The following is a 13,478-nucleotide window of genomic DNA, read 5'->3' on the forward strand; positions in this document are numbered from 1 at the left end:
TTAACTGAAATACTTGAAAGAAGTCAAAATTAAAAAAAAATTAGGGGGGTTCAAAGGTGTCAAAATGCCCAGGATAAAAAGTCAATGCTAGAGGGCGCTAAATGACAAAATTTAGAGTGCGTAATTGATCATAAATAACTGAACTGATTGAAAATCCTGTGTTATTAAAAAAGGTAGTTCAAAGGTGTCAAAATTAGTTTGACATCGTTAAGTGCACTTTTTCATTTCATACAATCATTGAGATATTTATTTGGTCACTTTTATGCTTTAATGTTTTCATTATCGTCATCAAGCATTTACTTTTATTTTGTGTATTTCACCCATCTTCATAATCTCAGTTTTTCCTCTATTTTGAATAAATGATTGGTCAGTTCCCCTTCTAAATTTTCTTGATTACTATGAATCATTCACTTTTCGTTTTATGAAATTTAGCACATTTGAACCCCATTTATTGTTTTTTTTTGTTTTTGTTACTTCAGATATTTGAGCAAGTACACACTTTCAATTTTCTTTATTAGATCATCAAACACTGGCTTTTGATTACGACCATTTTGTCAACATTGAAACCCCTTTTTCTAATTTCCCATTTTTTCAATTAGGTCACTAAATAATTGATTAATTACATAATCTAAAATTTCTGTTAGCATCATCATGCATCGGCTTTTAATCCTGAGCATTTTGACACCGTTGAACCCCTCATTATCATATTTGTTTTTTTTCTTTTCATCAATTAATTACAATAATTTCCTTATTTCGCCATCGCCTATCATACACCAATGCACGAACACCGTCGCAGGCGCCGGTGTTCGTGCAGTCGAAGGCTGCGCAGAACGCCGGCATGATGGGTCCACCGCGTCACTCGATACTGTACACGTTTCTGTACCTTACAACAAAAACGCACAAATACAGAAACGCAGTGCAGCTCCAAGCAGCTTATGCTGGCACACACGCAGAAAGAAGTACAGTCGCGGAGGCTGCGAAGAGACGGTCACCAGTTTTGACGTCATCACTCCGCGGTTTCCGGTTTCGGCTCGCATCGTCAGGGTCATCCGCAGCGCTCGACGGACGGCAGGAGGCGGAGCTACCGCGCAAATTTAAACGGCGATTACGTCGCTCCTAAGCAATGAATCTGCAAAAACATTTCACCCGCATGATTTATAAGGACCCCACATCCACACGTGAGCATCTTAATGAATTCGAAAAACTCTTCCGCTTCCCTTTAAGGGCGCGCTGTTTCTTCCTAATATAGATAATAGATAGACAGAATGGATTTAGTGAAATGAAAGGCAGAGGTTGGCCGGATTGATTACAATATGGCACGCTACTCTGCACTGGAGATAAGATGGCCTTGATGCAGGGTATCGCCGAAAATGCAGAGTGCAAGATTGGTGACTCAGCCTCCGGTGAAAGCCGAATATGGGGCCGGCGTTTATTTGATGATGGCGCAGCTGCCCACCTGTTTGTCCGGTGCATTGACGGTGAGTGCGACAATATTCTCTGCCGTAGCTGGGTCAGAGGCCTGAAAGAATCCAATAGGCTAGGGGAAGGAGTGATAGGAAGCGGCAAAAGAGAACCTAGGCGGGAGAAGGCAGGGAGCCTCGTGCACATATACTGTCTTTTTCATCGTTGCGGTGCACTTTGTGGAGGTAGCGATCGCGGTCCTGGTGTCTGTAACTTGTATTTCATAATGTATGGGGCGCGGAAAAGAGGCAGGAGCGTACTTGGACAAGAAGGATACCTCTAGGGGTGATGTGCATGCGGCTCGAAGTTGCCAATATTATGGAAGGGGGGCCTGCCTGCGGTAGCATCAAGTAGGTGAGCACGTTGAGATTCGAGGGCCACTAACGGAATCTCTGCGAGTGGGTTGTAGATGCAAAAGGCGAGAAGGCGTGTAGTAGCGGTACACATAGGCAGGCCCAGATCAAGTTTGTGGAGGGCGCGCAGGAGCTATAGGTCTGCACGAGTAAGGTGTTCGCAGGGCAGGCCGTTTCGAACTCGGTTTATAGCAAGCGCTGCTACCAGGTGTATCTTTTAGACGCACGTCTTTCAATGGTCGGCAATTCATCTTATAACTCGCGCGGTTTTGGGTAGTGCCCATCGAGTAGGTCGAAAAGCGTCGCCGGCCAACACTTCTTTGCCGACCGGTACGCCGAAGCAGCTAAAAATTAAAAAGCATTGCTGAATCTGCATTGGAGTAATGCGAAAGCACGGACGCTGCTGCTTCTGGTTGCTTTTAGTTGCTTTAAGTCGCTTAATTCACTTCTTGTTTACCCATTTTAGTCTTTGGCACTTTCAAATTGCGCGCCAATCCGTTCCTGTGCCCTTTTTTTGGCTCTACTTACGAATGCGTGATGTCACAGTCTTGACTTTGCAATAATTCACTTCTCGTTTTATTCTTTGGTACTTTCAAATTGCGCACCAATCCCTTCCTATGCCCTTTGTTGGCTCGACTTCCGGTTCCTTGACGTCACATCCTTGACATCACCTTAATTGACTGATTTATTTAACTATTTAGTATTTGATACATCTTCATGTCACCATAATTGACGGACTTAATTTACTCTTTTAGTATGTGATACATTTAAATTAGGCACTATGCCAATGGCTAATCAGACCATGTTTCTTTTACATTTTTGCCTCTAAATAATTACCTATTTACCTAAGTACCTTTTCGGACACAACATTGCGTCATTTTCTATAGATTGACACCACTCTAACCTCTACCACTCCTCAATTACTTACAACTGCTGCGCACATGATTTTGCTGACGCGGTCTACAGACGCGGCCGGCGAACACAGGCTACGCGGCCTGCGGACAGAAATCTATGAACATAGCGAAGTAATGCTTTGCATTAATAAATGTGGTGTTGGTCGAGAAGTCGACAGCGGCCACGACACGTAGGGTCTGCAGACGACACCTCTTTCCGGCCCTTGTGGCGCGGCTCGGCAAACATTGAAAGTAGCAGAGGAAGCCGGCTCTGTGTGTTGGTTCCTTTTAAAAGTTGCAAAACTAGGTGGAAGCGGGGGAGTCAAGTGTCGACTGCGGCTAGTGCAATCTATGAGCCGTCCTTGATTGCGCCGTCCTTGATTGCGATAGGGTGCAGCGGTGGCGTAGCGGTAGAACATCCGCCTCGCATGCAAGAGGACCGGGGTTCAAATCCCGGTGCCGCGCAACTCTCCACCGGATGAAAAAAAAAAAAATTATCCGCGTGTCGATGGAATTGCATAAACAGGTTTGGGGTGCGACCTGATGCCGGTGAACACCTCCGGCAACGCACTCCCACACGAGAACAGGAGTTGGCCACCCTGGTGCAGTAATTGGCTGCAACCTCTCATGATAAGCTCCACAAAACCCCGGCCCTCAGCATACTGTACTAATGGGCGACTTGAATGCTAAAGTAGGAAAAAAGCTGGCAGGAGACAAGGCAGTAGGGGACTATGGCATTGGTTCTAGGAATAGCAGGGGGGAGTTACTAGTTGAGTTTGCAGAGCGCAATAACTTACGAATCTTGAATACCTTCTTCAGGAAACGGAAGAACCGCAAATGGACATAGAAGAGTCCTAACGGGGAGACTAAAAATGAAATCGACTTCATAATGTGTTGAACTCCCGCTATTATGCAAGATGAAGAGGTAATCGGGAAAGTGCGATGCAGTGACCACAGGATGGTGAGGTCCCGAATTAGCCTAAATCTGAAGAAGGAACGCAACATATTAGTAAGAAAGAAACCCATCAACGAATTAGCGGTGAGGGGGAGGGCAGAAGAGTTCAGGATCTCGTTACAGAATAGGTATTCAGCTCTAACCGAGGATGGCGACATTACCCTAGAAGCAAGGAACAATAATTTCAGATATATCATTACTGAGTGCGCGGTAGAAATAGGCGGTAGGATAGTTAGAGAGGATACCGGTAAGCTGTCTAAGGAGACGAAATATTTGATTAAGAAACGCCAGAGTATAAAAGCTTCCAATCCAACAGACCAGATCGAATTGGCCGAGATATCACAGCTAATCAATAAGCGCAAGGTGGCCGATATAAGGAAGTATAGCATGGAGAAAATTGAGCATGCTGTAAAGAACGGGGGAAGCCTTAAAGCGGAAAAGAAGAAATTGGGCATAGGCAAACACCAGATGTATGCGATAAGGGACAAGGCGGGCAACGTCATCACGAATATGGACAAGATAGTCAAAGTAGCCGAAGAGTTCTATACTCATTTCTACAGTAGCCGAAGTAGTCAGGACAATAGTGAGATTGGCAGCAGAGAAATGCAGTCAGACGTTCCGCCAGTGATGAAGGGCGAGGTCAAGAAAGCACTAGAAACTATGAAAAGGGGGAAATCAGCTGGAGAGGATCAGATAACTACAGATTTGCTGAAGGACGGGGGGGATATCGTGCTAGAAAAACTGGCCACCCTGTATACGCAGTGCCTGGTGTCATCGACGGTACCGGAACCATGGAAGAATGCAAACATTATCCTCATTCATAAGAAAGGGGACTCTAAGGACCTTAAAAACTACAGACCAATAAGCTTACTGTCTGTTACGTATAAGGTATTTACTAAAGTAATCGCTAATAGAATCAGGACAACCTTAGACTGCAATCAAGCAAACGATCAAGCAGGATTTCGGAAATGGTACTCTACTGTCGATCATGTCCATACCATCAATCAGGTGATAGAAAAATGCTCGGAATATAACCAGCCCTTATACATAGCATTCATTGATTACGAAAAAGCATTTGACTCACTTGAAACCTCGGCGGTGATGCAGGCATTGCGAAATCAGGGGGTAAACGAGCCGTACGTGAAAGTGCTGGAAGATATATATAGTGGCTGCACAGTAACCATAGTTCTGCATAAAGAAAGTGACAAAATTCCGATAAAGAAAGGTGTTAGGCAAGGAGACACAATCTCCCCAGTACTATTCACAGCTTGCTTAGAGGAAGTATTTAGAGACTTGGAATGGGAGCAGTTAGGGATAAGGGTAGATGGAGAATACCTCAGCAATTGCGATTTGCTGATGACATTGCCTTGCTAAGCAACTCGGGGGATGAACTGCAAATAATGATTGATGACCTAGACAGGAAACGTAGAAAGGTAGGCTTGAAAATCAATATGCAGAAGACTAAGGTAATGTTCAACAGCCTCGGGAAGGAACAGCAGTTTACATTAGGTAGGGAAGTACTGGAAGTTGTAGGCGAATATGTCTATTTAGGACAGGTAGTAACCGCAGATCCGGACCATGAAAAGGAAATAACAAGAAGAATAAGATTGGTATGGAGCGCATTTGGCAAGCACTCGCAGATTATGACTAGCAGCTTACCGGTATCGCTCAAGAGGAAAGTATACAACAGTTGCATCTTGCCTGTACTCAAGATGCAACTATGTACTATGGGGCTGAAACGTGGAGGCTAACCAAGAGAGTTCTACTTAAGTTGAGGACAACCCAGAGGGCTATGGAACGAAAAATAGTAGGGGTAACATTAAGAGATAGAAAGCGTGCACAGTGGGTCAGAGAAATAACTCAAGTTACCGAGATTCTAGTGGAAATTAAGAAGAAGAAATGGACATGGGCAGGACATGTAGTGCGAAGAGAGGATAACCGATGGTCGCTGAGGGTAACAAACTGGATTCCAAGGGAAGGAAAGCGTAGCAGGAGGCGGCAGATGAGATTAAGAAGTTCGCAGGGGTCAAGTGGATGCAACTAGCACAGAACCGGGTTAAGTGGAGAAATAGGGGAGAGGCCTTCGCCCTGCAGTGTGTATAGTCAGGCTGATGATGATGATGATGATTGCGTCACGCTGTTTATGCAGTAGAGCTCATGATTTGAGAAGAGTTGCTGTTTGTTTTTGTTTTTTATTTAAGAGAAAGATAAGACACCGAAGTCATTTTAGGTATGAAAACGTTAATTCGCTTTCGCTCTTAGCGTGTTTTATTTAGACAACGGGCCGAATCCACGAAAGAGTTCGCTTTGGAACGCGTTCGCTTTCTCTCTTGCCACCTCGCTCCATTGGTCGCGTGTCGCCACCGCTGGCGGCGAGGCCATTTGACGAAGGCGGGACTACGGATTTTGTTGACGTCACGAGACATGCCAATCAAATGAAAGCGAACGCGTTCGGTCGCTGTGTGCGGAACTCGGTAAGTGGCGTTCGCTTCAGCGCGAGAATCATGCCGTACGGGCCCCCCGTCGCACCGCTGTTGTTCGCAGTGCTCAGCAAATGTGATCGGTGGCTTCGGCGGTCACGTGCACATGACGATCCTTTCGACATGCCTGACGATGCCTTCCGAAGGCACTTCAAACTGTCGAAGGGGCTTGTACGCCGGCTATGCAAAGAGCTAAAACCCCACCTTAGCCCAACGAGGAAAAGCGCGCTCACAACAGAGCGGAAAGTACTCTGCGCGCTGCGGTTTTTCGCTACCAGGCGGCAGCCGGCAGCGAGGCAACTATACGGCTCCCGCAGTTGTCGGAGAGCCGGACGATGTTGGCCGTCGCTCCGGTAATCGTGCGTGTCGGCTGGAGAAAAACAAGTGTCGTTTCTTTCGACTCCCAAGGAGAAGGCCCGCGCCAAGGCACGACAACAAAGAAGGGACCGCGCAGCAAAGCCGATTGGCTGTTTTTTGCCCCCAGCGTTCATCCCACCCTTCTCCCCCCCGATGCCTACGTCAAATTGACGTCACGGCAAAGCTAACGCAATCCAAAGCGAACACTTTCGTGGATTCGGCCCCTGTAAGTCTGGAACAAAACTTCTGCTAAGGAAAATGCGAGAGGAACAGGAGAGAAAAAAATGTATATACTAAGGAATGACCAAGCTAGCACAACACATTTTCCAACCAACTTTAACAGTCAAAACACGTTTCATAATGTCCCTCCATCACAATTTTCCCAGTTAGTGAGGAGTGAGTTATATCTTCTGCTATGCTAACGAATACCCTTGACAGGAGACACACAAAGACAAACACTTTCGCTGCACTGCTGCAGAATTAGTAGCTGCCCATGCTACTAATGCACAGGCTATGGTGCCTGTGCAGAGTGCTGCCCTTCTACCCCCCCCCCCCCCTCGTATAGCAAGGAAAGAACTCGAATGCCGCAGCTTTCAAGCTGTGCATATTTAATCCGTGGAATTTCACGAACACTGAGCCTAACATCCAGGAACACGACTCACGACGAACAGTTGCCAAAACGCACTCTGCACAGGCACCATAGCCTAGTCCTCGTCGCTGCTGGAGTCATCACCGGCATGAAAGGGGTCTTCTAGTAATGTCCTGAGGCGGTCAATTCCTTCTTGAATGTTGCTGAGGTGTTGGTACAACGTATTTTTGACATACCGCTGTCAGACTCTGTTCGATATGCATGGCAGCCGCTTCTTGCCGGTAGTTGAGGGCGTGGAAACGCAAGTTTTTTAAATCATCGATTATCCCGTTGACAAGCCCAATGTAGCAGATTGTGTCACTGACCCTCAATCCAAGGTTAAAAATGTAATATAACAGCCACTCACTCCAGGTTATCGGCTCGGTGTTTGCCAGGGGATCCACTCTGAAAAAGGTCTTCGTCTTTTTCTTCTGCTCGCTCTGATGTGACGTGCACGTTCGCACAGGGTGTAGAAAGGCCAAACGCAACAAAATTATACGCTCTTTCGGGTGAATGCCGAGAATAGAACTTAGCATTCATTGTAGAACCGAGTGTGAGGAGCCGCTCACAAGAAACGTCGTTCAGAATCCGGCAATAGGTCGGCTAGGTCGGCCACTGCTAAGAACAGAAAGTGACGTAAAAACTAGCGCAATGAAATCACGCCATTCGCCGCGAAATCAACCTAGAGTTGGCGCCACCGCCGTGTCGATAGCCTGGATCGGCAGCCGGCGGCGCTCGCATAAGCGAACGCATGCGAACGCGGTGTAGGTCTGGTTCCGAGTTAACGGAGGTTTTGTTGGCGATGGAATAGTGCCTTCTGCAATGCATTAGCGATTTACTGTTGAGTGCGTTTTCATATTGCAGAAAAATATCAGTCGATTTGGTTAACGCTGCAAAAGAATCGCGGATTTTAGAAAAAACAAGGCACGCAGCCAGCCGTCTTTAATATTTACTGGCGTCGGTTTGCACGTTTTTTACGTTGTACCTCTCTCATATGGGCCAGATCTTTTGTGTTCATCTCTTGCCTAATGACAGTATTGGTTTTGTTATCGCCTTTTAACCAGTGTGCGCGTGCCTTGCACTAGTGTAAGACAGGCAAATTTAGCATCAAGCCAGCGTAGATGCAACGTTCGTGCTGTGACCTTCTGTACTTCACATTTAATCGAGACCCTGGTTCGTTATGCTGTAGTTTATTCAAGGATTAGGCTGGTTAAGTGTAGGACTGACAGCGTACGTACTGCCTGGCGTGTGACCGTAGACTGAGCTCACATCAACTCTGAATAGCCAGCCACTGCAGGCACAAGTATTCATAAAAAATGAGATTATGCGGAAAGTGTAAGGAAACCTCATTGCACAGGAAAGCTGACTGTTCACGTGTAGAGCGCTGAGTGGAGTATATTGGACCCTGGACCCGTCCAGCACGTTGCGGACGCGCTGGACTAGAGCTCGAAGAATAGTGACGCAGGGTTGGGTTTGGGGAGCGAGCCAGTCATTGAGGGAGTTAGGACAAAGGGATTGCGTTGTGCTAATCGTATTTGTACGAGAGTCTTGGTCTGCGGGGTAATCCCAAGAGTGTGTGAAAGGCGTGAATATCCCTTTAGTAGGGCTACCTCCTAGAGCACTAGTGGACTTTAAGTAAAAACAAATGGGAGAGGAAAGATAGGCAAGGCTACATGTCTACGGTGCTTCGCGAGTGATTTGACTATGCCAATGCTTGCGCATGTCGAGCTCAAACTTAACAGAACTAGCCCCTATGGCGGCAGTCATAGATCACTTTAACACATCACTCTAAACGGATGATTATCGCTGACCTCAGTCAAGAGGACAGCCAATTCAACAGGCACAGCTGGTCAAAACAGCTCCATGTCAGTGCTCAATACGGCAACAACAAAAAACAGCGTTACCATGTTTATCCACTACAGAGATGAACGCTGGCGGAGAGGAAGCAGCGCTAGCACTGCCACCACAGCAGACGAGATGCCATAGAGGAAGGAACAAGATGCAATACATACGAACCACCAAGATTGCACAAGCTGTACAACCTATGGCAACGACGCCAACAGGATATGCACATTTGCAGGATACGAGGCTACGGGGGCTACAGTGGGACTTAGCGGAACAAAATCATGCACTGCGTTAGTTACGGTTTCGGTTTCAGTTCTACGGTTCTGCTATGTTCTGCCTACCCATCGGTGACCTACCAAAACGTTTAATCGGCAGCGTTCGTGTTCGGTTCCATACGCTAAAAAACTAAAACCAGTAACGAAGCGAAAACAACAAACCACATATTTTTCAGTTTTTGTTTAAATATATATTACGCTTTGTAACGCATAGAAAGCATATAACAGTTCTTTTTCAGTAGAAGTTTGATCCACACAGATATTGTTACGAGAAGAAAACACATATAGAAGCGGAGGTTCAAGCAAGTTGGTCATTATTCGAGCATTTACGGATAGTGGAGGGTTTGCGGCATCCGCGGGTACTCTAAGTACACTGCACTATAAATGTTATAAGGCTACAATTTGCAAACTGAAATTGTTGACAACCACCTGCTGGAAACAAAATGAGTTGAAAAACCGTAGTAGCGGACATTACTAAACAGAACTGCCCTAAAGATAAAAGTAAAGAAAAATAAAAGGAAGAAAAAAAAACGCTTCTCCGAAGGCAATGATGGCACAATGATGATGACAATTGTAGAAAACGTTCATTGGCCACTTCCAGACGACGCCACAATCCGTACAACCTTGTCATTTCGTTAAATGTAAAAAATCCACGGTCCTGCAGTTCTCTGGCGTAATTTAATAAATAATTCATAGGAAGGAAAGGGCAAAGTATCGGTCACACTTGTTTCTGTGGATACCTGACCCGAGCAGTAAGGGAAGGGAGAAGGTGGCAGTGAAAGTGGAAAGAGAGCAAGAGAAGCAATAGTGGAGGGCTACGGAATAATTTCGACTACCTGGGATCTTTAACGTGCACTGACATCACACAGAACACTGACACCTCTTCGTTTCGCCTCCATGGAAACGCAGGCGCCAGCGGTATGGATTGAACCCGGGCACTCCGGCATATCGTTGGCGCAGAACACTGGCCAAGATATGTCATCAGATTATGGTGGAGATGAAAAGACCTCGCCTCATATAGCAGAGATCTAACACTTCAATATCAAAGAAAAGAGGCTTTATAATTTCAATTTTCCTTTGATAACGGCATAAAAACAACTGAGGCGCTTTCTAGCTCAGAAACCTTATTAATTTCTGTGTAGTACCCCAGGTGACTACATGCCAACAAAATGTTGCTGATTTTCGTAATTGCACACTGTTCGTTTTTCTACTAGGAGTGCTTGTCATAACTTATTGTATTTCGCGCTTGCTCCAGTACGTTCTTAAAGAAAAACCACCCCTCCTTTCATTCATTCATTCATTCATTCATTCATTCATTCATTCATTCATTCATTCATTCATTCATTCATTCATTCATTCATTCATTCGTAAATTTTTATTCATGAGGATGAATTGAAGCCTAGATAGGACGGCGGTGAGTTAGGGGAGGCTGAGGGTGCCGGACTTCGACATGCAGTCTAGCAGGGCACTAAGCTTGCGCTTGGCGTCGGTATTGGGGGCTGTCCAGTCTTCGTAAGTCTGAATGTGGTGAGCGTATGTGTAACGGGTGCGGAGGCTCTGCGTGCCAGGACAGGTCCAGATCAAGTGCTGCAGGTCAACGGAGTCAGCAGGGCAGTTGGGGCAGCCGATCCTGGTTCGGCGCCATTGACTAAGGATGCCCGGTGTGTACGCTGCACTGGCTCGCGCCTTGTGAGTGCTAACGGGGTCAGGGCGGGAGAGGCGGGAAGGGATCGGAGGAGTAATATCGGGGACAAGGTCCTGCAAGAAACCCCTCCGTCATGTTAAAGGGCCACTGTCCAGGGAAGGCCCTTTTAAGCAAAGGAGCCCGGTGTTTCGATCAGGTACCGGAGATAGTCCGTGAAAAATGCTACAGTGATACGCGCGCTGCAAAGCATCGAAAATACAATTCAAAGCTCTCTCATGCTCTCCTTTGGGAAGCCAGCTTCCCCGTTTCCTGCGCTGGCCCGACGGGTCCCAGTAATGACGTACGTACCGCGAACGACGTCCATTGGTCCGTATCGCTGACTGACGGGAGAAGGATGGGTGTCTACCGCTCGCTGCGCGCTTTTCCCTCGCCACGGCCAGACTGAATCCAGCGGCGCGCGCTCCCTCGGCCGTTTTTTTTTCTTTTCTATTTTTTTTTTTTCGCGTTCGCAGAGTGTCACACCCCACCTCCCACCAAACGCCGAGGAGGAAGGGGAATTTGTCTTGCGGAGGCTAGACGACCTCGGGCAGGAGAGTGAAAAACCTTTGCGAGGGAACGGAAGGAGAGAAGCATGACACAGAATCGGGTGATTGCGGTGGCTGTAACTGCGTTATTACTCTTTTCAAAAAAAAAAAAAAAATTGCGGCCTTGAGTTCTAGAGGCGAAGTCTCACAGTCACCGGGGAAGAAAATATTTTCGACCGGAGGGTGGACAGTGGGCCTTTAAGCCGCGTGATGACAAAGTTCGGTATGATAAGGGAAACAGGTCGCACAAAGAGGGGTATACCTTCTGGTTTCGCCACTAGATGGCGCAACAGTGTTTGAAATTCCGTGGATGAAACGAGGATAGGGCCCACTAAAGCTTTCGTGGACGAGACTTGCGTTTTTGTGCCGGAACAGCACTGAGTGTGAAACTGAAAAGGAGGTTACTCCACGCAAAAAAAAAAAAAAAAAAAAAAATGTCTGATTACTGTCTGGCGAGTGAAGTTTATATTTGTTTCCGTTACGTCTTTTTTTGTCAACCTCCAGTCGTCATCGCGGTCGCTGCTCATGGTTTCCAGCATCGGACTACATAAAAAGGGGCGCATGCTCTGATCGAAAAATTGTCAATAAACGTTTCTTTAGCGTTTCTACCAAAACTGTTCTGGAATCGAACATTTTAGACATCAATCTTTCCATTGTGCCGAAAAAGATTTCGAGACAAATTCCAGTGCTCTGTTCCTTTAACCACTGCACCATCCCGGCACGACAAATCGGAGGTGAATTCAGTGTTCCTGTCGGGAAATGAGGCTATTCCACATGTCAGCTAAATACCTTTACCTCGGTTTCACCCTTTAATCGTCGCTCGAAAATCCTGCCGGAGAGCCAGTCATATGGGGGGCAACAGGCACTTGCTGGGTTGCGAGTCGTGGAAGGCTGTGCACATCAGGGTAGCGCGTACCGGTACTGACGTTTCAGAGGGGGGATAGTATTTTTGCAGGTCTTGGGTGTGCAGTCGTGAAGGATTTTTTTTTTTTCGCGAAAGCATATCTCCGCTAAGTAGAGCCCGTCTTCGCGTGGACTTCAATTTGACCTGCATTTGACGTTCAAGGAGCACGAGGGAAAAGTGTTGGTATGCTTTGAGAAAGGTGTCAGATACTGTGCCTTTCCTTTCCTATAAACCAATGCACAATGACGGCGCGGGCTAGCCATCGACCTTCAATGAGAAAAAGAATAAAGTGTTGCTATAAATATACTGAGCATTCCTTTCTCAAAAACATCCGACTGCTAATAGTATAACCTTGCGGGCCACCTTGGTGTCAAACCACAATGTTACCTCGGCTCTTTTACCTTTGGATAACATTTGATCTTTCAAGCTGGATGAATGGAAGGAAGGGGAGGCTGCAGCGTGTCCCTAATCACGTGAGTGACGTCATGTAGCGCCATTGCGCGATGGAAGTAGCTATGACGTGAATAGGCAGGTGTCAGTGGGCTTGGCAGCACGGGCGCGACGACATCGCTTCACCGCACACCGATGTTTTTTGCGCAGCTACTTGCCCTGGCCATCTATTCCTGCGGAGCAGACAACTGCTCTATCGGAGGTTATCCTGTACTTGGAGCTTACCTGCTGAACGGCCTGGCTGGACCACAGCAATGCCATCTGGATTCCTTGACTTCCATGCATGGTTCAACATCCGCTCACCGGTTCCTTCTACCACAGCGATGCCCGGCTGCTAACATCCCTGCGGCCCCTTCCCTACTGCGCATCCTCAGGTCATAGCCATGCACTTCCGGATTGTCGCCTCTATGTCACAAGCCCTACATAAGAACCGCGACACCGCCACCGCTTTCAGTGGGCTTGGCAGCACGGGCGCGATGACATCGCCTCACCGCACACCTATGTTTTTTGCGCAGGTAACAAACTGTTTTTCCTTATTATCTAAGCGCACGCGCTACCGCGGTCTTTTAGTGCTGCCAAGCCCACATGCAGCGTATGTCATCGTTGGTAACCGTGCACGTGTCACTCAAGCACTTCTGCAACTGTCCG

The 13,478-nt window shown here is 47.0% G+C and overlaps 1 protein-coding gene across 1 annotated transcript in view; it reads left to right on the top strand.

Annotated features, from left to right (window-relative positions):
• Window positions 1-1,342: 1,342 nt before the first annotated feature.
• Window positions 1,343-13,478, top strand: part of LOC146183929 (uncharacterized) — a 30,373-nt gene continuing 18,237 nt past the window's right edge. Inside the window, exon 1 of the mRNA XM_084608439.1 lies at window positions 1,343-1,478. Within this exon, the coding sequence (XP_084464565.1) occupies window positions 1,343-1,478 (136 nt within the window). The remainder of the gene's footprint in view (window positions 1,479-13,478) is intronic.

This window comes from Amblyomma maculatum, chromosome 7 (assembly GCF_055883805.1).
Source record: "Amblyomma maculatum isolate TAMU_Amacu chromosome 7, ASM5588380v1, whole genome shotgun sequence".
Lineage (NCBI taxonomy): Eukaryota > Metazoa > Arthropoda > Arachnida > Ixodida > Ixodidae > Amblyomma > Amblyomma maculatum.